At 41.8% G+C, this 25,470-nt stretch overlaps 1 protein-coding gene across 3 annotated transcripts in view; it reads left to right on the top strand.

The window, feature by feature from the left end:
* Positions 1-425: 425 nt before the first annotated feature.
* LOC111159456 (mitochondrial ribosomal protein L48) overlaps positions 426-25,470 on the top strand; it is a 56,509-nt gene continuing 31,464 nt past the window's right edge. The window contains exons 1-3 of one of the 3 annotated variants that reach the window (XM_022521946.1): positions 426-505; positions 11,326-11,378; positions 15,205-15,242. In XM_022521946.1, the coding sequence (XP_022377654.1) occupies positions 485-505; positions 11,326-11,378; positions 15,205-15,242 (112 nt within the window). In that variant the 5' untranslated portion in view covers positions 426-484. Of the gene's footprint in view, positions 506-11,325; positions 11,379-15,204; positions 15,243-18,216; positions 18,247-18,979; positions 18,997-25,470 lie in introns of those variants that run through there. The other 2 variants (XM_022521948.1, XM_022521949.1) reach the window with 2 other exon arrangements.

Consider the following 25,470-nt stretch of genomic DNA (forward strand, 5'->3'; position numbering starts at 1 on the left):
ATTATTATGAGACAATTGAATGTCAGAAAAGCTCACTTAGGGCCAATCAGCTTTTAAGTCAAGGTTAGAAGTCAGAACTCTCCATGTCTTCTGCTAGCCACTGGAACGAATTCATAGGGATCTCAGTCCTTGAGGAACTCACAATCAAATATGTGAAAGAGACAGGAACAACTAATACACAGTATGGTGGAAGACATAGCAGAATCGTGTGCAAAGCTTCGGCACTACACAGAGGTGGCAATTACGCCGGGAAGAACCGCAGTGAAGTTAACACTGAAGCTGTAGCGAGGGCGGAGTCTGGAGTTTTCTAGCTTCTGACTTTCAGAAGCTACCGGAACCAAGGTGCTGCGGGGATTGAGTGACTCTCGGTCTCATACTGTTACTGGACACGGTCGAGGCGTTCCGTCAGTGTTTTCAGACGCCCGGGGATCGCTGCAGGTTGGGCAGGTTTTCAGCTTACAGTTACCGGCCGCAGCAGCAGAGGATGAACGGGGCTCTGGGAAAGGTAACGTAGGTTACAAGCACTCTGGGCGCGGTGGAGGTGGTGGGGAGAATAGAACTCGTACGTGGCAACCAGACTATCACCGCCTGTGTAGACATCCGGGTATGAGAAACCGGCGAGAATAGGCTCTCCCGGCAGCACGCGCGGCGCCTTGTAGTCAAAGGGTTGCGTTCCCTCCACAACTTCCCGGGAGCACTCGGAGGCGTTTGCCAGTGGGCCACGCCCCCTCCACCAGCCACCCGGGCAGCCCATTGGCCTGAAAAAAGAACAGCTCCGCAGTGGGAATCTCGCAACCGCGATCAGTTCCAATAATTCGAATGACCTTGAGGAGGTCATTTTATTTTTGCATTTCCATAGTGTTTTTTCTAAGTATACCGTTTTGACTTGGTGACCAGATTGGGATGTGAGGCTACTTGGCAATATGAAAAGGAAATAACCTAAATTTTTGCTTACCAAACCTTATTTAAATGACTGCAGTAAAACCGTCTGAATCATGATAAATGCATTCCTTGGTCTTTCCTTGCCCTCTTAACAGATTTCAGTTGTGTTCTTTTAGTTGTGTAATGCTGCTCAGAATGATGACTTACTTTTAGCAATTTATATTAAAATTTTATTTTGAGCATTGTAGAAATTTTATGTCCATGATATATATAGATCAACATGATCTTTGCTGCTCATGGGTCTACCATTAGTTATCTTGGGGTGGTCCCTGAATGTCTTTAGGCTTGTTTCCTTAATGGCTCAAGCCTTACATCTTTATGAAATAACTCACTAATATTCACTTTTGTCTAATTGTGAGAATTTGGCCAGATCTGGTAAAAGGATAATTAAAAAAAAAAAAAAAATCAGGAAGTTTCAAAAGTCTACTGTTAAAGATGGTCAGATTGGTGACTCCATGGCCCTGTTGTATTTGCTTTGATTCTGAGGACTGCTGAAAGAGAGGCCTAAGTTTTCAAGGAATACTGTTTCCTACCATTCTAGACTAAAGGAGAGCCCATGTAAATCTGTCATTAGGGCATCACCTAAAGATAAAAGGGCATATAGGGCCTCTCCAAGTCCGATACCACTGCTACCTTCCAGATGCCTTTGTTACTGATTTTATTCTTCTACTCTGCCCTGCTGCTTTGGCTAGTCTCACTTGAAGTACCCTTACCCTTCTCACCACCTATTCAAATGCTACATCCTTGAACACCCAGCTCAGGTCTCATCTTTTCCATAAAACCTTTCTGACTACTCTGGCTAAAATGATTATTTTCTGAACTAGCTGGTATTATCTCTTGGCATCTAATCATATGTAGTCTTGTGACCATCTTTGTGACCATCTTCAGCCTGTCTAGAAGTGTTAATGTTTTACATTTATAAGCAAAACCCAGGGGTGTGTCTGGATGGCTCAGTCAGTTAGGTGTCTGCCTTTGGCTCAGGTCATGGTCCTGGGGTCCTGGAGTTGAGCCCCATGTCCCAAGGGGAGCCTGCTTCTCCCTCTTCCTCTGCTTTTCCTTCTGCTTGTGTCCTCTCTCTCTCTCTTTCAAATAAATAAATAAATAAAAAAAAAAAAAAAAAAGAAACCCAGGGGATTTGCATCAGACCTGGGGGTTCTATATCTTGCTATGTATATCACCTTAGATGGGTTATTTGACCTCTCTGTGCTTCAGTTTCTTATTTGTAAAATGCAGATGATAATGCCACCATTAGAATTGTTGTAACAATTATAGAAGATAATGTAAATAATAGTACTTGTAAGGTGTGAAGGCCTGTATATGCAGGAATATTGGTAGTATTCTGCAGTACTGCTTTCATTTTCATAGTTCATTCGGTTGTCACAGGTACAAGAAATGAAATGGAAGCTATTGGCACAGTTTCTGGTACATGGTAGGTTTTCAAATGTCCTACTGAATGCCTGAATTAATGAATGCTTTTTTAAAAAAAGATTTTATTTATTTATTTATTTGACAGAGAGAGAGAGAGAGAGCGCGAGAGAGGGAACATAGCAGGGGTAGTGGGAGAGGGAGAATAGGCTTCCTGCAGAGTAGAGAGCCTGAGGCGGGGCTCGATCCCAGGACCATCATGGCCTGAGCCGAAGGCAGATGCTTCACCATCTGAGCCGCCCAGTCACCCCTGAATGCTTTTTTTTTTTAATAGGTCAACAGCCAGTTGAGTGAACCATAGAGCTGAGACTGGAGCCTATTGTTTCTATCTCTCCTAAAACCCCACTGCTTTTCCTTTTTTGAGTATTTTATGTTTCCCTAATTGGTTAATCTTGCTTTTCCTCGTCTGTGAAATGCGGAATGAAAACCTTCGTTCACCTTTCCAAGTTGCCAATCCTTCCCTTTCCTATACAGCCCATTACCCTGATTCTCACATTGCAATGTAATAAATAATTTGCACATCTACTGTCTTCACTAGAAAGATTTGAAGGTAGGTAGCTCTGTGTATATATATATATATATATATGTATATGTATATATGTGTATATACATATACATATATATATAATTTTTTTTTTAGGATTTTATTTACTTAATAGAGAGAGAGAGAGATCACAAGTAGGCGGAGAGGCAGGCAGAAGGGGAGGCGGAAGCAGGCTCCCCACTGAGCAGAGAGGTGGATGCAGGGCTTGATCCCAGGACCCTGAGATCATGACCACAGCCAAAGGCAGAGGCCCAACCCACTGAGCCACCCAGGCACCCCTATATTTTCTTTATATGTATATGTACCCAGCCTACAGTGTACTTGACCTAAAGTAAGTACCTGATATATATTGAGCGAATAAGTGACTGAACAAAAAGTTCATGCCCTGAGCTGAAGGCCGACGCCCAACCGACTGAGCCACTCAGGCATCCCTGAGGTAAATATTTTTATAACCTCTTTAAAGATAAGGAGGGATACCTGGGTGGCTCAGTTGATTGAGTGTCTGACTCTTGGTTTTGGCTCTGGTCATGGTCTAGGGATTGTGGGATCGAGCCCCACACCAGGCTCCACACTGGGTGGGGGAGTCTGCGTGGGATTCTCTCTCTCCCTCTCTCTCTGCCCCCACCCAGAGTAAATAAATAAATCTTAAAAAAAAAATAAATAAAGATAAGGAAGTGAGGTTTGGAGGGATTTATTAATTCAATCAGCAGATATTTACTGACCACCCACAGTGTGCCAGAAAGTATGGTAGATGTTGGGATATAGCAGTTTCCTGTCTTTATGAAGCTTGTATTCTTAGCAAAAGAGACAGGCTAATTAAACATTTAACTACTTAACTAATTATGATAAATGCCACGAAAGGAGTATTCTGGGTGCTATGTGAGTGTTCAACAGCAGGATCCAAGTAAATCTGAGCAGTAAGGAAAGTTTTCTTGAGGATGCTACATGACTAAGACTTAAAGAATGATAGAATTTAAACAGAGAGAGTATGTGCAAAGGCCCTGAAATGAGAACGTATTTGAAGTTCCAGAGGTTTCAGAAGAAATTGGTAGGGAGAGAAGCAGCGGGGCTTGGATCAAGGGACAATATTCAGACAAATATGTGAATGAGACTTGGGGAGATGGTCGGGGATTGGACTTAACCTTTTAGGTAACCATGGGTATTTCTAAACAATTTAGCCCTGGAAAGAGGTAGGATATAGGCTTAACAAAGCTCAATTGTGGCCTGGAAATACAATCCAGCAGTTATGCTAGAAGGCCAAATGTTTCTTTCTTTTTTTTCTTTTTTAAAAAATTGGGATATAATTCACATACCATAATATTTACCCATTTAAGATGAACAATTCAGTGGTTTTTGGTATGTTCACAAAGTTGTGCTGCCATCATCACTGTCTAATTCCAGAACATTTTCTTCACTCCCAAAAGAAACCCTGTACCCATAAGCAGTCATTCCTCATTCATCCCCTGCCCATCCCCATGTAACCACTAATCTGCTTTCTTTCTGTGTCAATCTGTTTGTTCTGGTCATTTCATACAAATTTAATCATATGTATGGGAGGCTAAGTATTTCTTTTCTTTCTTTTTTTTTTTTTTAAATCCCGTCTTTTTTTTTTTTTAAAGTTTTTATTTATTTATTTGACAGACAGAAATCACAAGTAGGCAGAGAGGCAGGCAGAGAGAGAGGGGGAGGTAGGATCCCCACTGAGCAGAGAGCCCGATGTGGGGCTTGATCCCAGGACCCTGAGATCATGACCTGAGCTGAAGGCAGAGGCTTAAACCACTGAGCCACCCAGGTGTCCCGAGGCTAAGTATTTCTTAAGGGACTTGCCAAAGATCATACAACTATGAACGTGGAAGTTTGATATTCAAACCCAGGTTTGTATGAATCCATAAACTGTGCTCCTAAGTGCCATAAAAACTCAGTGCAAAGACAGACTCTGACAGTCACCATATTAAACATATTTTTAAAAAAGATTTTATTTATTTATTTGACAGAGAGAGACACAGTGAGAGAGGGAACACAAGCAGGGGAAGTGGGAGTGGGAGAAGCAGGCTTCCGGTGGAGTAGGGAGCCCGATGCGGGGCATGATCCCAGAGTCCTGGGATCATGACCTGAGCCTAAGGCAGATGCTTAATGACTGAGCCACCCAGGCACCCCAACATATTAAACATATTAAGGGGCACCTGGGTGGCTCAGGAGGTTAAGCGTCTGCCTTCAGCTCAGGTCATGATCCCAGGGCCCTGGCATGGAGCCCTGTATCAGGCTCCCTGCTCAGCGTGGAGTCTGCTACTCTCTCTCCCTCTGCAGCTCCCCCTCCTTGTGCGCTCTCTCACTCTCTCTGTCATATAAATAAAAATCTTTTAAAAAAATAAAAAAATAAACATATTAATAAGAGACTTGGGAAAGACTATGAACAAAAGTGGTTTTGAAAGAACTTAGGAAAAGTCAGCTAAAACACCACTAGCCAGCTGTGTACTTAAGGCATATTAATTCACCTTTCTGAGCTTTGGTCTCCTCGCAATAAAATGGGGGTCAAAAAACCTACCTCAAAGAATGGTTGTGAGGATTAAAGGAAATGATGTTTGGCAGATAGCAGTTACTCAAGAAATGGTAGGATTATTGATGCTATTGTTACTAGCATATGAATTTCAGTAATTGGTATTACTCTGTTGAGAGGTAGTATGGTAGAATGGAAGACCTGGGCTTTGGATTCAGTCAGCCTTGGGTTTGAATTCTTGGTGCCTCTTACCAAACCTATAACTTCAGGCAGTTTTCCTAAGCCTCTGTTTCCCCCCCCCCTCTGTAAAATAGGGACAATTATCTCAATTAATTGCCTCTATCAGAGGATTGATATAAAGAGGAACTGAAATAGTATGTGTCAAGGGATCACAAAGGATGTACTCAATAAGTGATAGTAACTGCTGTTTAAAATATTTATTAAAGGGGCACCTGGGTGGCTCAGTGGGTTAAAGCCTCTGCCTTTGGCTTAGGTCATGATCCCAGGGTGCTGGGATTGAGCCAGCATCAGCCCACTTTGGGCTCTCTGCTCAGCGGGGAGCCTGCTTACCCCGCCCCTCTGCTTACCCCGCCTGCCTCTCTGCCTACTTGTAATCTCTGTCTGTCAATAAAATAAAATCTTTTTTTTAAAAGATTTTATTTATTGATTTATTTGTCAGAGAGAGAGAGAGAGCGCGCGCACACAAGCAGGCAGAGTGGCAGACAGAGGCAGAGAGAGAAGCAGGATCCCCTCCTAGCAAGGAGCCGGATGCGGGACTCAATCCCAGGACCCTGGGATCACGACCTGAGCCAAAGGCAGTGGCTTAACCGACTGAGCCACCCAGGCGTCTCTCAAATAAAATCTTTTTTTTTTTTTAAGATTTTATTTATTTATTTGCCAGAGAGAGAGAAAGAGATCACAAGTAGGCAGAGGGGCAGGCAGAGAGAGAGGAAGGGAAGCAGGCTCCCCTATGAGCAGAGAGCCCGATGCGGGGCTTGATCCCAGGACCCTGAGATCATGACCTGAGCCGAAGGCAGAGGCTTTAACCCATTGAGCCATCCAGGCGCCCCTCAAATAAAATCTTAAAAAAAAAAAAAGTATTAATACACAAATGTACTCTTAATAGCTATTTTAAGAATGTTTTCTTTTTTCTTCTTTTTAATTTTTTAAAAGATTTTATTTATTTATTTGAGAGAGAGAGAGAGAGCATGAGAGGGAGAGACAGAGCATGAGCTATGGGGGAGAGGCAGAGGGAGAGAGAGAAGCAGACTCTCTGCTGAGCAGGGAGCCAGATGCGGGACTCGATTTCAGAACCTTGGGATCATGACCTGAGCTGAAGGCAGCTGCTTAACTGGCTGAGCCACCCAGGAGCCCCTCAGCTAATACTTGTAAAACAGCTTTCAGTTGCTTGCCTCATGGTCCCCTGACTCACTACTGTCACTGCTCACCTGGGGCTCAGGTGTGTGAAGCTACTCACACAGTATAGATTTGGCTCAGTGACTTCAGTCTTTGGTAGCTGTGCGGTCCCCCTGTTCTTGACTCCTGAGCTCATGGCACAGAATTTTGGTAACCCATTGCGGCAGCTGTGTCCCCATTCATTCGTTCATTCACTAGCATCACCGCCCTCCTCTTCCTATTTGCTGCAGAGCTATAGCCATTCTTCATTTGCTGACTGGGAGGAGCGGGTATTTGTGGATATAGTCCCAAAATAGATTACTTTTGTTCTGATAAATAATGCCGAGCATGCAGGGAGAGGAAGCACATTTCCCAGAGCTGAAAGGGAGAGTTCACACCACAATTTGAATGTCTTTCAGAAAGTTGCCAACCCTTAAGCCTGGCTTTTAGATAATTAAATCCTTTGCTTTTGTAGAGACTCAGAAATCTGAGTGACTAAAGTGAGGGAAAAAATCAGTGTCATCTAGATCTTTCTTCCCATTCAATTCCTCTTCTGTATGAAGTGACCCACTTAAGAATATATTCTGGGGTGCCTGGATGGCAGAGTTAGTTTAGCATCTGACTCTTGGTTTCAGCTCAGACCCTCTCCCTCTGCCCTGTATCTCAGATAAATAAATAAACCTTTTTAAAAAATCGGGGCAGGGGAAGGGAACAGTTTGAGCAAATTTAGGAGAAATCTCCTAGAGAATGTGAGGTCACGGTGATTGGAAAGGATATGAATAGATGGAAGGAAGGGCAAAATACATAGATGATCCTAAACACTCCAATTAAATCAGATACTAAAAGATTTTTTAATTATGTGTACAATATGCTTAACCTAACTGGCCAGCATGAAAGGCAGCGAAGGCAACAAGGAGCCCTGGGAGTCAGGAGCTCCAGCCAGTGCCATTATACCTTGGCCAGTACTTCCTCTCCCTGGAGTTAGAGCAGAGGAGTCTCGTTTCTCCAGGGCTAAGATTTAACAAACATGACAAACAGAATAAAAGATGAGTGAACAGAATATATATATGTGTATATATATACACACATACACACACATATGTATATATATATACATACACGTGTGTGTGTGTGTTTATAATTTATTTTAGAGAGGAAGAGAGGGAGAGCAAGCGAGTGTGTGGTGGGGGGACGGGCAGAGGGCAAAGGAAAGAAAGAGTCTCAGGCAGACTCCGTGCCAAGTGCGGAGCCAGAACAGGGCTTGATCTTCTGACCTGAGCTTAAACCAAGTGTCAGTCTCTTAACTGACTTGAGCCACCCAGGCGCCCCCTGCCTGGATTTCTTAAGCACTAAAACATTTGAGAGAGAGGGTGTAGAAAAGGGAGGGGGGCGCCTGGGTGGCTCAGTGGGTTAAAGCCTCTGCCTTCGGCTCAGGTCATGGTCCCAGGATCCTAGGATCGAGCCCCGCATCGGGCTCTCTGCTCAGCAGGGAGCCTGTTTCGTTCTCTCTCTCTACCTGCCTCTCTGACTACTTCTATCTTTGTCTGCCAAATAAATAAATAAAATCTTAAAAAAAAAAGAAAAGAAAGAAAGAAAAGAGGGGGAATTATGGACTTTAGATTCAGAGAATCCTGAGATCCTATGCCAGTTTTGGTAGTGGCTGTTTGACTTTGGGCAAATTATTTAATCTCCATTTCTTAACTGTAAAGTGGGATAATAATACTTATTCTGTAAGGGAATTATGGTTTAGATACATGGTAAGTACCAAACAAAATAGATGTGGGGGCTTAATAAATGGTAGCCATGGGTATCATTCATTTGCTTTCTAATCATTTATTTGTTTACAAAACCAAACGTTGATTGAATGTCTGCAGTGTGCCTGAGAGGAGTACATGATCCTTGTCCCTGAGGAGCTCTTAATTTAGCATAGTGGTATATGGGTGATGTGAAGAGTTTCAGTGAATCTCCCTAAGTAGTGTGCAAACTTTTATTTGTGCTTATATGTATTTGTCTGGGGAGAACGTTCATGACTTTGAACAGATTCTCAGGGTCTGTATCACCTCAGAAGAAGAATTTTTCCTGGCCATCTCCACCTGAATTTTTTGCCGGAGGCGCTTGTTATTCATACCACCTATTTGACTTAAGTCATATAATGCTTGTGGTATTGCTTAGCTGTTTAATACAGAAGTATGCCTGTATCTCCAGCCATTCAAACTCCTGCAGGACAAGGATTGTGCTTACATTTTTTTTTTTAAGATTTTATTTATTTATTTGACAGAGAGAGATCACAAGTAGACAGAGAGGCAGGCAGAGAGAGGGAGAGAAGCAGGCTCCCTGCTGAGCAGAGAGCCTGATGTGGGGCTCGCTCCCAGGACCCTGAGATCATGACCTGAGCTGAAAGCAGCGGCTTAAACCACTGAGCCACCCAGGCGCCCCTACATTTTTTTTTTAAACAGCTTTATTGAGATACAATTCACATACCACATAATTCATCCATTTAAAGTATACAATTCAGTGACTTTTAATAAATTCAGAGTATGAGGCACTGGGCTAGCTCAGTCAGTAGAGTATGGGAGAGCACGTGACCCTTGATCTCAGGGTCATGTGTTTGAGCAAGTTAAGAAATATATATGTATATATATTTTTATATATATGTTTGTGTGTGTGTGTATACACACTGAGTGTACATCCATCATTATAATCAATTTTAGAACATTTCATCACCCCAAAAGGGAACTCTGTATCCCTCAGTTGTCATCCCTACCACCTCAGACCCTCTAGCTCTAGGCAACCACTAATCTACTTTCTTTCTCTAGATTTGCCTGCTCTGGGTATTTCATATAAATGGAAACATACAATATTTGGCTCTTTGTAACTGGCTTCTTTCACTTAGTTTAATATTTTCGAAGTTTATCTATGTTGTTACATTTTGTCTTTATATTCCCTTTAATATTCAACACAGTAGTTGGCATATAATAGCTTTTTTAAAAATAAAATTTATTTTGGGGGCACCTGGGTGGCTCAGTGGGTTAAAGCCTCTGCCTTCGGCTCAGGTCATGATCCCAGGGTTCTGGGATCAAGTCCTGCATCAGGCTCTCTGCTCAGCAGGGAGTCTGCTTCCTCCTCTCTCTCTCTGCCTGCCTCTCTGCCTACTTGTGATCTCTGTCTGTCAAATAAATAAATAAAATATTTTTAAAAAATAAAATTTATTTTAGAATAATTTATTTTTATTTTATTTTTTAAAAGATTTTGTTTATTTATTTGACAGAGACACAGAGAGAGAGGGATCACAAGGAGGGGGAGTGGGAGAGGGAGAAGCAGGCTTCCCACTGAGCAGGGAGCCCGATGTGGGCCTCGATTCCAGGATCATGACCTGAGCCAAAGGCAGATGCTTAACGACTGAGCCACCCAGGTGCCCTTTAGAATAATTTAGAATTACAGATAAGTTGCAAAGATAATACGGAGAATTCCCATATACCTCATATCTACTGTCCCTGTTATTATCTGACATTAGTGTGGTATACTTTTCATAATGAACTGATATTGATATATTATTGTTAATTAAGGCCCATACTTTATTCATATTTCTTTCATTTTTTAAAATCTGATGTCATTTTTCTGTCCTGGATTCCATCCAGGATATTATATTACATTTAGTCATCATGTCTCCTTGGGCTTCTCTTGTCTGTGACAGTTTCTCAGACTTTCTTGTTTTGTGTAATAAGATTTTAACAGATACATGTTGAAGGGATTTAAATTGTTCCCCTTAGAGGACAGGATTTTCTCTTCATGTTATGGGGCCTAAGGACGTTTAATATTTATTATCTAGTTAATTTAAAAAAAGACCTCTGTGTTAAACCCTCCCTTAGGAATGCTATACCACTGATGTTTCGAGTGGGTTTCAGCAGGGCAGAGTGAGTTTGAAGGAACGGGAAGGGGGGAAACGTAGGGAGGGAAGCTACCACTGCTACTGCCTCCTCTCATTATTATTGTTTTGTTGATATTGGTGTCATTATTATTATTAAGACAGTGTGCTCTAACAGAGGCATAGCCTTTGGAGTAAAACAGTCCTCTTAGACACTTAGTGGGTGTGATTTCTCAGAATATAAACTATGGGCCTCAGCTGCCTCACCTGTCAAATTGTCTTGCGGTGTTTTGAGAATTAGGAAAGAGTTAAAAGTCCCTTGCATGGTGCCTGTGGTTGGCAGATGCATAATTGTTGATTGACAGTAGAAAAAAGATCCAGTTGGAAAGGGAAAATAAGGTAAAAAACAACAACAACAAAAAGCAGCATGGAGGGGGGCTTCTGTTTTTTAGCTTTTTCTGTAGCGGGTGGAATAAGAGCGAAGATGACCTTGGTTTGCCTACATGTTCAGTATTAACTGAAAGACAGCTTCTTTGCTAGACAAGAGGCTTTGGGTCCTTTTTGGTTGTGTAATTTGGGTTTCTAGCCTCTTTTTGAAGAGGTGCTTGGAAGGCTATGAATAATTAAAATGGTCCTAACATGGCTATTTTGCTCTAGATGCTGTGTCTGAGGAACGATATCATTTTTAAGCAAGCCTTTTCTCTCTTAAGGTAAGGATATTAATAACAATGGTTAAATATAGCTAATATTTGCATTCTGTTGGGTAGTTCACCCAGCATTTTTCCTTCATCATCTCTACCTGCATGTCTACTAAGCATCTCAAACATTAACTCCCCCGTCATCTCTCTCTTCCCCATTCTCAGTAAATGACAACTTGATTCATCTAGTTGCCCAGGCCAAAGTCCTTGGAGTCATCCTTAACACTTAATTCTCTTACTCTACATCCAATTCTTTAATAAATCCTCTCAGTTCTACTTTTGAAATACATACAGAATCAAACCTTTCCTCAGCTCCAGTTTCAGGTCTCATGCTTTCTGTTTTGCTCAACTACTAGGGACCAGCTCCTTCTAATATTTACTATCATCATTCTGCCTCCTAACTGATGCCACTGCTTTCCTTTTCTCTTCTGTCCTTCACACTAAAATCAGAGTGATTATTTTTATTTTTAAAAACTTATTTTTAAAGATTTTATTTATTCATTTGGAAGAGAGGGAGCACGAGCAAGGGAGGGGCAGAGGGAGAGGGAGAAACAGATTCCGCACTGAGCGGGGAGCTCAATGATGGTCTCAATCCCAGGACCCTGGGGTCACAACCTGAGCCAAAAGCAGACATTTAACCAACTGAACGACCCAAGCACTCCTGGAATGATTATTTTGAAAATCAAGATAGTTTATGTCACTTCTCTCTCAGAACTCTCTAATGGTGTCCCATCTTACTCAAAATAAAATCTACAGAAAGAAAAATAAAATGAGATGAAAATTGAGAGGGAGGCAAACCATGAAAGACCCTGAACTCTAGGAAACAAACTGAGGGTTGCTGGAGGTAAGGGGGAAATGGGGTAGCTGGGTGATGGGCATTAAGGAGGGCACTTGATGTAATGAGCACCAGGTGTTATATACAACTGATGGATCACTAAATTCTACCTCTGGAACTAATAAAAAAAGAAAAATAAAATCTACACTCTTTACCATATCCAACAAGGCTTTACATAATCTGTCTCCTCATCTATATACTACTGCTTACTCAGCTTTAGCATACTGGCTCCCTTTCTAGTTCTTAAGGATCTAAGCACTCTCCTACCCCAGGATCTTTGTCCATTCTTCCCTTAGATATCCATATGGCTCGGGGTGCTTGGCTGGCTCAGTCAGTGGAGCATGAAACTCTTAATTTTGGGGCCATGAGTTCAAGGCCTGTGTTGGGGAGTAGAGCCTACTTAAAAAAAATTTAGGAATGCCTGGGTGCCTCAGTCAGTTGAATGTCAGACTCTTGATTTTGATTCAGGTCATGATCTCAGGGTCGTGAGATTGAGCCCCATGTCTGGTTCCACGCTCAGGGTTCCATGCTTAGTGTGGAGTCTGCTTGTCCCTCTCCCTTTACTCCTGCCCCCATGTGCTCACTCTTGCATGCATGCTCTCTCTAAAATAAAGAAATAAATCTTTAAACAATTTTTTTTTAGAGATTTTATTTATTTGACAGACGGAGATCACAAGCAGGCAGAGAGGCAGGCAGAGAGAGAGGAAGGGAAGCAGGCTCCCTGTTGAGCAGAGAGCCCATTGTGGGACTAGATCCCAGGACCCTGGGATCATGACCTTAGCCAAAGGCAGAGGCTTAACCCACTGAGTCACCCAGGCGCCCTTTAAACAAAATTTTTAAAAAAGCTTTCCACATGGCTTGACCCTCCTTACTTCATTCAGGTTTGTGCCCAGATGTTATCCCTTTGGAGAGGTCTTCCCCGACTACCCTATGTAAAAACAGTGCCCCCCCCACCCCATCAATCTTTATTCCCTTCACTTACTTCATTTTTCTTTGTTGCAGGTATCACCACCTGAGACTTTTTAGAAAGATGTATATGTAAAGTTACTTAAATTATCTTCCCTGCCTGTCCCCTAGAATATAAGCATCATACATCATATATCATACATGTTAGTCTAGTTTACTGCTGTATCCTTAGAGCCTAGAATGGTGCCTGGCACATAGTAGGCATTTAATAAATACTTATTTAATGAGTGAATAGATCCTCATAGTGACCTGGTGAAATGGGTCATATTATCTTAATTTTATACATAAATGAGGTCCAGAGAAGCAAATTAATTGCTCGAGATGACATAGTTAGTATGAGTTGGAGTTAGAATTCAAACCCAAGTTTTTTTTCCAGTGCCTTGCATATACAATTTGCTACTCCCCACTGTTTTTCTCTCAATGGTAATAAAAGGCATTTGGTAGTTTATTTCTTGAATCAGCAGGTAATCACTGAGTATCTTACGTGTGGCAGCCATGTGATATAAAACAATGAATTGTATATCTCCCTGGACCACATGGCACTCATGAGTCTGCATGATTTCTTTAATCCTTTACATTTATTGAAGCCTTTCTCCTATTACTCCTTTCCATTGTAATCTATTTCCCCCATCATTGATCAGTCACCTCTTCAGTAAGTACTTACTATAGCACCGTGCTTACTTACTATAGAACCATTTTACATGTTCTCTCTAATTTTTACAAAAATATTACAGGACAAATATAGATAACGTCATTTTACAAAAGAGGAAACTGGCTCAGAGAGTTTAAGATAGACTTTCAGTCCCACAAGATTATACTATTATTATCTGCATTTTAAAGATGAGATAACTGAGTTACAGAGATATAAAAGAACTTGCCAAAGGTCACAGTTTGGAAATGGTACAGTCAGCATTTAATCACAGATCTGCTTGTCTCCAGCTTGTGCCACAATTTCGTTTCAAAACTTCGCAGGATGCAGAACTAAAATATGCTGATAACCTAGTGAGCCAAACAGAGCTGTATTATTGTCCTCCATAGTCCTTGACTTCTCTGTTCACTCTGGCTCTCGCTCCTGGTCCTTCATCTCTACCCTCCTTGCAAGGCTCCTGCAAGAACCATCTCACTGGTTCTCTTACTCCTCCCATTTATTGCCCACCTGCTGCCAGGGTTAACTTCCTAAAACCTAAACTTGATCATAGCATGCCTATGCTTCACATCTGCTAGGAGCTTCCCACTGCCTATATAGGTAAACAGCAAATTCCTTAGCACAGCGTATGAGGTTCTTCATAACCTGGCCCCTGATTACCTCTTTCACCAACCTCCCTTTTCCCTGCTGCTTAAGTTTCATTCACATCTAGCTGGTTGCGGTTCCCTGAACAGACCACTTTCATACCTCTGCCTGGAATGCTTTTCCTTAAGGCTAAATAATTAAGAACAGTTCTGCATTTTTATTTTTTCATTTTTATTTTTTTTTAAAGATTTATTTATTTGTTTGACAGAGAGAGAAAGAGATCACAAGTAGGTAGAGAGGCAGGCAGAGAGAGAGAAGAGGAAGCAGGCTCTCTGCTGAGCAGAGAGCCCGATGCAGGGCTCGATCCCAGGACCCTGAGACCATGACCTGGGCCGAAGGCAGAGGCTTAACCCACTGAGCCACCCAGGCTCCCCCCCCAGTTCTGCATTTTTAAAACTCAGGTCAAAAGGTTTAACCCCTCTGGTGGAAATGACCACACTTTACTCTGTGTTCCACCAAATCTTGTACAAGTTTTTATTCTGGATCAGCACTAGATTGTGGATCAGTTCGTTTACATATCTCTCTCCCAACTAGACCATATATAGAGACAATTTCCTTATTTTTGCATCCTCAGGATGTCTGGCACATAATAGGCACCTGGTAATGTTTATGGAAAGAAGGGAAGGAAAGCATAAGGGAGTATCTAGCATTGACTTCACCTTAATGAGAAGCATACAAGTCTTGATAACTGTGTAGATTAAATGTGGGTTTCTAATTTTATTCAACATACTTTCCCCTCTTTTTAGGGTCAGAACTTCAGGAGAAAATCCCATCAGTTCTGCAGGTATGTGGTTATTTCCTGATACGATCTGCTTGCTTTAAGCGACTCTCTAACACTCTGTAATAATTTTGTCTAGAAAGATTCCTAACATATCTTTGAGAAGAGTGGCTGGGACCACATTCCACCCCCAACATGGAATAGGACAAGGGCAAGAATATAAAGTAGTTAAGAGCAAGAGCTCTTTAGTAAGTTTGGTTCCCAGCTCTACTACATACTTACTCTGTGACCTTTGGCTACCTCTCCATTACCTTGCGTTCCTCGCTTAAAACGTTGAGGATAATTATAGTACAAACTACAGTGAATTTAAAGGTTCAGCGAGGTAAATACATTAAGTTAGTTATTATAGTTATAATTGCTGCTATTTCAGACCTCTCTTTTATGCCCATCATCTACTAGGCAAGGGCTTTTCATGTAGTATTTTGGCCAAAATGAATTTCCATTCAATCTGATTAACTCCATGAATTTTAGTCTGTTTCAGCCCAGTTACCTGCCCTTTCCACTTTGTTCATTATGTGAGAAATTTCAAAATAGTTGTTTGGTGTTTTGTTTTTTTTTTAAGATTTTATTTATTTGACAGACAGAGCTCACAAGTAGGCAGAGAGGCAGGCAGAGAGAGAGGAGGAAGCAGGCTCCCTGCTGAGCAGAGAGCCCGACTCGGGGCTCGATCCCAGGACCCTGAGATCATGATCTGAGCTGAAGGCAGAGGCTTTAACTCACTGAGCCACCCAGGCGCCCCTAGTTGTTTGGTTTTAATGACATTCGTCATTTGCCTAAAGAGTATTAGAAGAGGGAAGCCTGGGTGGCTCAGTTGGTTTAGCGTCTGTCTTTGGCTCGGGTCATGATCCTGGGGTTCTGGGATCAAGCCCCACATTGGGCTCCTTGCTCGGTGGGGAGTCTACTTCTCTCTCTCCCTCTGTGCCTCCTCCCTACTCATACTTTTGCTCTCTTTCTCTCTCTAAAATAAATAAATAAAATCTTAAGAAAAAGAAGAGTATCAAAGGGAAAAGAATGGGAAACAAGAAGGAAACGAACATTTACTGAGTGCGTCGTGTATGCCAGGCAGTACAGAAGAGGTTTTACATCTGTTAATTTTTTCAGAAAATGGCAGCAGTATGTAGAGGGTCACCATTTCTACCAGCCGCAAAGCCCAGTATCTCAAAATATGAGCTTCTTTTTATTTATTCATTCTCCCAATAGACATTTATTATACGAGGATATGTTTTAGGTGCTAAGGATACAAAATTGAGAGGATACAGTCCTTGCCTTTTGGAAGCTTATAGTCTTTTTTTTTTTTTTAGATTTTATTTATTTATTTGACAGAGAGAGATCACAAGTAGGCAGAGAGGCAGGCAGAGAGAGAAGGGGAAGCAGGCTCCCTGCTGAGCAGAGAGCCCGAAGTAGGGCTCGATCCCAGGATCCTGAGATCATGACCTGAGCAGAGGCTTAACCCAGTGAGCCACCCAGGCACCCCAGGAAAGGTTTTCTTTCACATTTTTTTCCTCTTAATTACACTTTTTATTTGGAAAGATTAAAAAAAAACCACATAAGACTGAAAAAAGATAGTATGTCAAATAAACCCAGATTTGGCAATTACTAACATTTTGGCAGATGTTCATTTTGTTTTTTGTTTTTTTAAAAGATTTTATTTATTTGAGGGAGAGAGAGCACGTGCAAGCACAAATGGGGGGAGGGGCAGAGGGAGAGGGAGAAGTAGACTCCCTGCTGAGCAGGGAGCTGTATGTGGAACTCAGTCCTCAGTCCCAGGACCCCGTATCATGACCTGAGCTGAAGGCAGACACTTAACTGACTGAGCCACCCAAGTGTCCTTGTTTTGTTTTATTTTTTATTTCTTCCTTGTTTTGTTTTAAAAAGAGATTATGGGGCTTCTGGGTGGGCTCAGTCGTTAAGTGTCTGCCTTCAGCTCAGGTCATGATCAGAGAGTCCTGGGATTGAGCCCCAACTTGGGCTCCCTGTACAGCGGGAAGCCTACTTCTCCCTCTCCCATTCCCCTTGCTTGTGTTGCCTCTCTTACTGTGTCTCTCTCTGTCAAATAAATAAATAAAATCTTTAAATAAATAAATAAAATAAAGAGAGATTATGTTCAGGTGCTCTTATTCCATGGGTTTGGTCTCATCCCTTACCCTCAACTAGAGGCAAAGTTCATTTTGAACTTGTATGTTTTCTGAGGAACTTTTAAAAAAATTACTATTAAAATTAACAATTGTAAGAATTGTAAATGCATTTATATGGATGCATAGGATAAAAATCAACTGTACAGGGGCGCCTGGGTGGCTCAGTGGGTTAAAGCCTCTGCCTTTGGCTCAGGTCATGATCCCAGGGTCCTGGGATCGAGCCCCACGTCGGGATCTCTGCTCAGCGAGGAGCCTGCTTCCTTCCCCTCTCTCTCTCTGCCTGCCTCTCTGCCTGCTTGTGATCTCTGTCAAATAAATAAATAAAATCTTTTAAAAAAAATAAAATAAACTGTACAAAAAGGTATATGATGAAAGTAAAATTTTCTATTTCCCAGTCTTACTCCCCAGTGATACCCACTGATAGCAATTTCTTGTATATTTTTTAAGAAGTTTTATGCAGGGGCACCTGGGTGGCTCAGTCAGTTAAACATCTGCCTTCGGCTCAGGTCATGATCCCAGGATTCTGGAATGGAGCCCCGAAAAGGGCTTCCTGCTTAGCAGGAAGCCTGCTTCTCCCTCTGCCTGCCATTCCCTCTGATGTGTGTGTATGTGCTCACTTGCTCTCTCTCTTTCTGACAAAGAAGTAAATATATATATATATATATAAAGGAAGTTTTATGTTTATGTGAATATATACTGTGTGTGTATGAGTATTCTTAATGCTGGACATTTAAGTTGTTCTCTGAGTTTTTGCTATTTCAAAAATGCTGCAGCAACCATCTTTATACATTTTTGTGAATTTGTTCCTGTACATTTATAAGATAAATTCCTGGAATTGAAATTGCTGAGTCAATGGATTATGATTAAAATTTTTGGTAAGTATCATCTGATTGCCCTTCAGAGAAGTTGTATTAATTTACATTTCTATTTTCTGGTCAAAACTGGGTTTTATAAAACATCTTATTTTTTGGTAGTAAAAAAGTTATGTCTTATGATTTGCATTTCTTGAGAGAATTTATCATCTTTCCACATTCTTTTTTTTTTTTTCAAGATTTTATTTACTTATTTGACAGAGAGAGAGAGATCACAAGTAGGCAGAGAAGCAGGCAGAGAGACGGGGGCGGGGGGGAAGCAGGCTCCCTGCTGAGCAGAGAGCCCCATGTGGGGCTTGATCCCAGGACCCTGAGATCATGACCTGAGCCGAAGGCAGAGGCTTAACCCACAGAGCCACCCAGGCGCCCCATCTTTCCACATTCTTATTGGCTATTTTCATTCCTTGCGAACTGTCTGTCTATACTTTCTGTCCATTTTTCTGTTGGGTTGCTGGCTTCTTCATTCTTAATTTATAAGATTTTTTTACATAGCTTTTACATATTGAGGAAATTAGCATTTTTCTGTCACCTCTGCTTTGAATTGCTTCTAGTCATCTATCTCTTGACTTCTTGTGTTTTTTAATTGAGAAGTTTTATGTTTTTATAAAGCTAAGTTTATTAATCTTTGATATCTAGATTTTGTTTCTTGCTTAGAAAGATCTCTATTCCAAGATTAAAAAGTTTAAAAAAGTCCCTCATGCTATCTTCTGGTATTTTTTTCCCCTTATAGATGTTATGCAGCTGGAATGAGAAGTGAGTAGTGATGCAGTTTTTCCCCCCAAATGAGTACTTAATTGTTTCAACATTTATTTATTTATTTATTTAGTAATCGTTTCAACATTTATTGAAACATCCATCTTTCCCCCTTAGGTTTGAGAAAGTCACCTTTAGCATATACTAAGTTTCCATATAGATCTGGGAGTATTCTAATTTTTGTTCCATTGATTTGTCTGTATATTTGATGCCATTACTAACCTTTTTAAAATACTATTGGTTACTGTAATTTTGTAGTATATTTTAGTATTTGAGAACTACTTAAATCTGACGGGGTTTTTTGGTTTTCTTTATTTATTTATTTAAAGGATTTTATTTATTTATTTGACAGACAGAGATCACAAGTAGGCAGAGAGGCAGGCAGAGAGAGAGAGAGAGGAGGAAGCAGGCTCTCTGCTGAGCAGAGAGCCCAATGCGGGGCTCGATCCCAGGACCCTGAGATCATGACCTGAGCGGAAGGCAGAGCCTTTAACCCACTGAGCCACCCAGGTGTCCCTTACTTTGTTTTTAAAGCTGGGATCAAATAGGGCATGTTAAAACCTGTTGGAGGAAATCCAGTAGGGAGGGGATCCTTTTGAAAAGAGAGGTGGGGAATAATAAAATAATGTACTCAAACAGTTTTTCTTTTTATTTTTCTTATTTTTTTTTTAAGATTTTAAAGATTTTTATTTATTTATTTGACAGAGAGAGAGAGATTACAAGTAGGCAGAGAGGTAGGCAGAGAGAGCGGGGTGGGGGGGGAGCAGGCTCTCTGCTGAGGATAGGGAGAGGAAGGGAGAAAGAATTTAAAGCAGGCACCACACTGAGCACAGAGCCCAACACAGGGCTTGATCCCACGACCTTGAAATCATGACATGAGCTGAAACCAAGAGTCAGATGTTCAACCAACTAAGCCACACAGGTGCCGCTAAAACAGTTTTCTATTTGGAGAAATTCAAGCTGTCTCCAGGATTTTTCAATGTAAACAACACTATATGAACATCCTCATACATCAGTATTTATACCCTTGTCTGATTATTTACTCAGCATACATTTCTAAAAGTCAGACTGTTGGGTCAAATGAAATGGACATTTTTAAAGCTGTTGATGTGTATTACCAAATTGGTCTTCAGAAAGATTGTGTTATTTTATTCTTCTTTGGTATTTGAGAATCCCTTTTCATACACTCATCAATATTAAGCATTATTATTTTTTTAATATTTGGTAATATTGTAAGTTTTAAAATGCCATCCCTTGTATTTGTATTTTGCATGTCTTTGATTACTAGTGGTTGAACATATTTCCATACACTTACTGGCCATTTATCTTTTCCTTTGCCCATTTTTCATTTGTTGTTAGGGAATCTCGGAAGGCCCTCTAGAAGACCCAAGGTGACTCATCAGTGTTGGCATGCCAAGATAATTCTACTTGAAAGGACATAGTTTTGTTGGCATTTATTATGGGTTTCTTGAGATATCCTTAAAGTCAGAAATTCCAAGATTGAATTATATTGGTTTTCAGAAAAGAAGAGTGGGAAGCAGTGCCCTGTTCCAACCTTCACCCATTTACTCTCTGTGGGCCTGGGTACCATCCCAGCTGCTCTTTCTAAAAGATGGGTGTGGTTGTAGTGTCTGCCTTTTTCTTACTGTTTTGAACATACATAGAAAGGTAGAAATATTTATATATATATATATACATATATATATATATATATATATACACACACCTGTATGTAATATATGTAAAGAGATCTGAAGTGGTTAAGTGAGAACTCAGAGTCCTCTCATTACAGCATGAGCAAAAAGGTAGAATCAGAGAAAGGTGGCACATTCAAATCCAAGCAGTTAGGTGTACTATAATTAGAAAACCTGGAAAAAGTTTGTAAAGAGATTTTGACAAAAGTGGCTAGCTGCCAGGGCCAAATCCTTGCAGGTTGTCTTGGTAAAATGTCTTAAGAACCTTTCAGCATGGAGCCCAGTGTGGGGCCTGAACTCATAACCCTGAGCGCAAGACCCAAGCCGAGATCAAGAGTCAGATGTCCAACTGACTGAGCCACCCAGGTGCCTCATAAAGGCAATTTCTGAGTACATATTATTTGCCAGGTGCATGGATATCCCTGCCCTTGTGGTATGTAAAGGACTTCTGGTCCACTGAATGGAGAGAATATCCTGTAATAAATTCTGACTGGGGTTACCTCAATGTTTCCACCTATTTCTGCAGCATAGCCCTGCTAAAAATGCCTGTTCTAATTTTGAAGGAGAAATAATTAAAGTGACATTGTTACCCGCATCCTGGATTGATGGGTTTAGTGCCCAGCTTAGTAAACAGGGACACTGAAGGACAGTTGGCTCTAGCATATATAAAGAAAAGAGATGTGATGTGGGAGAAGATGATATGTGATTACATCCTATAATTGCGCTAATTGAAAGATCTTCAGAGCCTCCTTTTGAAACCGTGGGGTTCTATGTCTTCAGTGAAAAGAGTTGCTTTTCCTCTTAGGAGGCTACAGTGCTAATGTGACAGCAGGAAATCCAGTTTGACGACAAGGAGCAGGGGAAGAATTCTGTTGAACTTACTAGAAATCGGAGGCTTTCAAACTGGTAAATTTTATAACGTAAACAACAGGCTAATTAAGCAGTTTAAACACTGGTAATTTGACCAAAACCTTTCATTTAAGGGGGAAAATGGTTAATTTAACAGTAGTTTGAACCAGCTTCTTAATTAACCAGCTGCTCTAATTATAGGGATTGCCCTAAACTGGATTTGAAAATGCTTCCTTGCCAAGGAATTCTGGCAGAAGAGAGGCTGAGGCGGGCTGGTGCTTTCACCTGTGATGTGTTACTGTCTCAAAGATCACCTTTGGTTCTGCTGTTTGAAACCATGGGGGGTTTGTTTGAGTTTCTGTGTACTTAAGGATGGTGGTTGGCATCTGAATTTTCTTTATATAAAATGTTCTACTATATAGTGGAGGCACCAGAGAGCTATAACAGTGAAGTGAAATCGATGATCTTTGAACGTTTAGGGCAGTAGAAGAGTTTCATGGAGACAGTGACAAATATTTGAGCTGGCCCTGGAGGCTGGCTAGGATTTCACTAGTCAGAGAGTTGCAGTCCCAGTAGGGGTTACTACCCAGCATGGCAGAGGCATAGCGACTGCACGGTTCATACAGAATGGCAAGTATAGCTCTGTGGCTGAGGAGCAAGGTTTTAAAGGCCTGGAGGAGTGGGAGAATGAGATGAAGTCGTTGAAAGTAGATTATAGAATCAGGCTTCTGAAATGCTTACCTAAGGACTATGAACATTTTGAAATATGGCCAAGACCTTCCCTGCCTCATTCACTGGTGTCTCTGTAGTTCCTGGTACAGTGCCTGGCACATACTAAGTACTTTTAAAAAATTATGTGGGTACAATGAATAAATTGTTGAGTTAATGAAAGAGAAGAACGTGATGAGGTTTGTGTTTTAGAAGGATCAGTTTGGCAGCTGTAGAGGATGGAATAGAGAGGGGGATGTGGATACAGTGAGATTACCAACAATTTAGCCAAGGCTGCCCCCTGAATCTCTTAACCCATCCGTGCTCTCACTCACCTTTCCAAAGTGATCTTTTTTTTTTTTTTAAGATTTTATTTATTTAACAGACAGATCACAAGTAGGCAGAGAGGCAGGCAGAGGCGGGGAGGGGGGTGGTGATGGGGAGGAAGCAGGCTCCCTGCTGAGCAGAGAGCCCGATGTGGGGCTCAATCCCAGGACTCTGAGATCATGACCTGAGCCAAAGGCAGAGGCTTTAATCCACTGAGCCACCCAAATTGATCTTTTTTTTTTTTTTAAGATTTTATTTATTTATTGGACAGACAGAGATCACAAGTAGGCAGAGAAGCAGGCAGAGAGAGAGGAGGAAGCCGGCTCCCTGCTGAGCAGAGAGCCCGATGTGGGGCTCAATCCCAGGACCCTGGGATCATGACCTGAGCCGAAGGCAAAGGCTTTAACCCACTGAGCCACCCAGGTGCCCCCCAAATTGATCTTTTAAAAACATGTCAGACATACCCTTTCCCTGCTTACGGCTGCTCAGTGTGAAATGCAAACCCTTCACAAGGCCTAGGGTGGGGTGTTCCCATTCACTCCTCTGGTTTCTGGTATACTCTGTGACCTTCTCACTTTGCTTCAACCACACTGACTGCCTTTCTTTTCCTGGAACATGCCAATAGGTGGCCTTTGCACTGCTATTCCCTCTGCCTGGAACATTCATCCTCCAACTTTTCGCCTAATAAATTCCTCTTTGCCTTTCAGGTTTCAGTTTATTTATTTTTTTGAATAAATAATACATGTACTTGGAACAGGTTTTAATGATACAAAAGAGTATAAAATAAGCAGTGAGTCGTCTTCTCCTCCTGCCTTCTAGCCACTTTCCCTCCCTGGGGATAACCACTACTTTCCTCTGAATTCTGGTCTCAATTCCCATGTCGTTTTTTTCCAGAGAAGGCCTTCTCTGATACTCCAGTTGAAAATAGATCCACCAGTCTTATTGTTATAGTTCTCTGTGCTTTTTTTTTTCATTCATCACAATTGGTAATTTTATATTTATTTTGTGATTGTTCCGTTAGTTTTCTCCTCCCACTAGACTGTCAGTTCTGTGCTGCATAGTTGGAACCTGAAGGCTCAAAGGATCCAAGGTCTTAGATTCAGGAAGACAGAATTGGGATAGCAGCCAAGAAGATACCTCAGCTGGGTTCAGTGCTCTTTTGTAACCTCTGCCAAAAATACCTTCTTCTTCCTTGCATGGTAAACTCTTACTCCTCTTGCAAGAATTCATCTGTTACCTCTTCTGAACCTACTCCCCTTACCCTTCCCTACACCCTCCACCTCCCCACACCAAGGCAGGTTCATTGTTCCTTCCTCCAGGCATTCACTACCTTGCTTTCATCTCTATTAAAGGAATTTGTGCACCGTAAGGTAATTCTGTGCTTTCCTACCATCCTTCCCTAGTACACATTGAGTCTCTCCGGGGAAAGTGGCATATTCTAGTCATCTTTGTCCCAGTGTCTGTACAGTTGTTGGCATGTAGTAAATGTAGGCTAATGCATATCATGGAAAGGACCCATGATGTCCAGGTTTGTCTCGATGAAATAGTGTGGATTATAAATGCCGGATTGACTCTGATGCCACAATTGCTTTTGATGAAACAATGTGAATTATAAAGGCAGGATTGGCTCTGAAGCCAATCTCTGACTGCTCTGGCATAGAGCAGACCTGGTTGGAAGCCCATTTTATTTTATTTTTTTAAAGACTTTATTTATTTATTTGACAGAGATCACAAGTAGGCAGAGAGGCAGGGAAGCAGGCTCCCTGCTGAGCAGAGAGCCCAACGTGGGGCTTGATTGCAGGACCATGGGATCGTGACCTGAGCCGAAGGCAGAGGCTTTAACACACTGAGCCACCCAGGTGCCCCTGGAAGCCCATTTTAGAAAGAGAAGCCTAAGAAATATTTCACTTCTCCACACTACTTGCTGTTTAGCCTCCCCATAGAATGGTGGCTCTGGGAAGATGATGGCAGGACCATAGGAGCTGGAACGAAAGGGATCAGAACCTAGGACTAATACTTCTCCAGAAGGTAGAGAATGAGCAAGAGAGATAGAAGAACTGTGTGGGGCTGGTTCCAGTGGGAGGACAGAGATGAGGAACTGAAATCTAAGCTAGGAAAATACATATCTAGCTAGATTTTATATTCCAGAAATTCAGATGTCATGAGAATTCCACCTGTGTGCATAGGCCATTCAGCTGGGTAGATCTGGGTTTAAATTGCAGTTCTGCCTTTTACTTGCTGGATGACCTTGGCCATTTGACCATATTTTTTGAGCTACGGTTTCCTTTTCTTTTTTTAAAAGATTTTATTTATTTAGGGCTCCTGGGTGGCTCAGTGGGTTAAGCCTCTGCCTTCGGCTCAGATCATGATCCCAGGGTGCTGGGATCGAGGCCCGCATCGGGCTCTCTGCTCAGCGGGGAGCCTGCTTCCTCCTCTCTCTCTGCCTGCCTCTCTGCCTACTTGTGATCTCTCTCTCTGTCCAATAAATAAATAAAATCTTAAAAAAAAAGATTTTATTTATTTATTTGACAGAGACACAGTGAGAGAGGGAACACAAGCAGGGGGAGTGGGAGAGGGAGAAGCAGGCTTCCCTCTGAGCAGGGAGCCTGATGCCGGGCTCGATCCCAGGACCGTGGGATCATGACCTGAGCCGAAGGCAGACACTTAAAGACTGAGCCACCCAGGCGCCCCTTCTTTTTTTTGTTTAAATTAAGTTTTTTTTTTTTTTCTAAAGATTTTATTTATTTATTTGACAGACAGAGATCACAAGCAGGCAGAGAGGCAGGCAGAGAGAGAGGAGGAAGCAGGCTCCCTGCTAAGCAGAGAGCCCGATGCGGGGCTCGATCCCAGGACCCCGAGATCACGACCCGAGCCGAAGGCAGCGGCTTAACCCACA

Source organism: Enhydra lutris, unplaced genomic scaffold, assembly GCF_002288905.1.
Source record: "Enhydra lutris kenyoni isolate GAN:26980312 unplaced genomic scaffold, ASM228890v2 scaffoldscaffold68, whole genome shotgun sequence".
Classification (NCBI taxonomy): domain Eukaryota; kingdom Metazoa; phylum Chordata; class Mammalia; order Carnivora; family Mustelidae; genus Enhydra; species Enhydra lutris.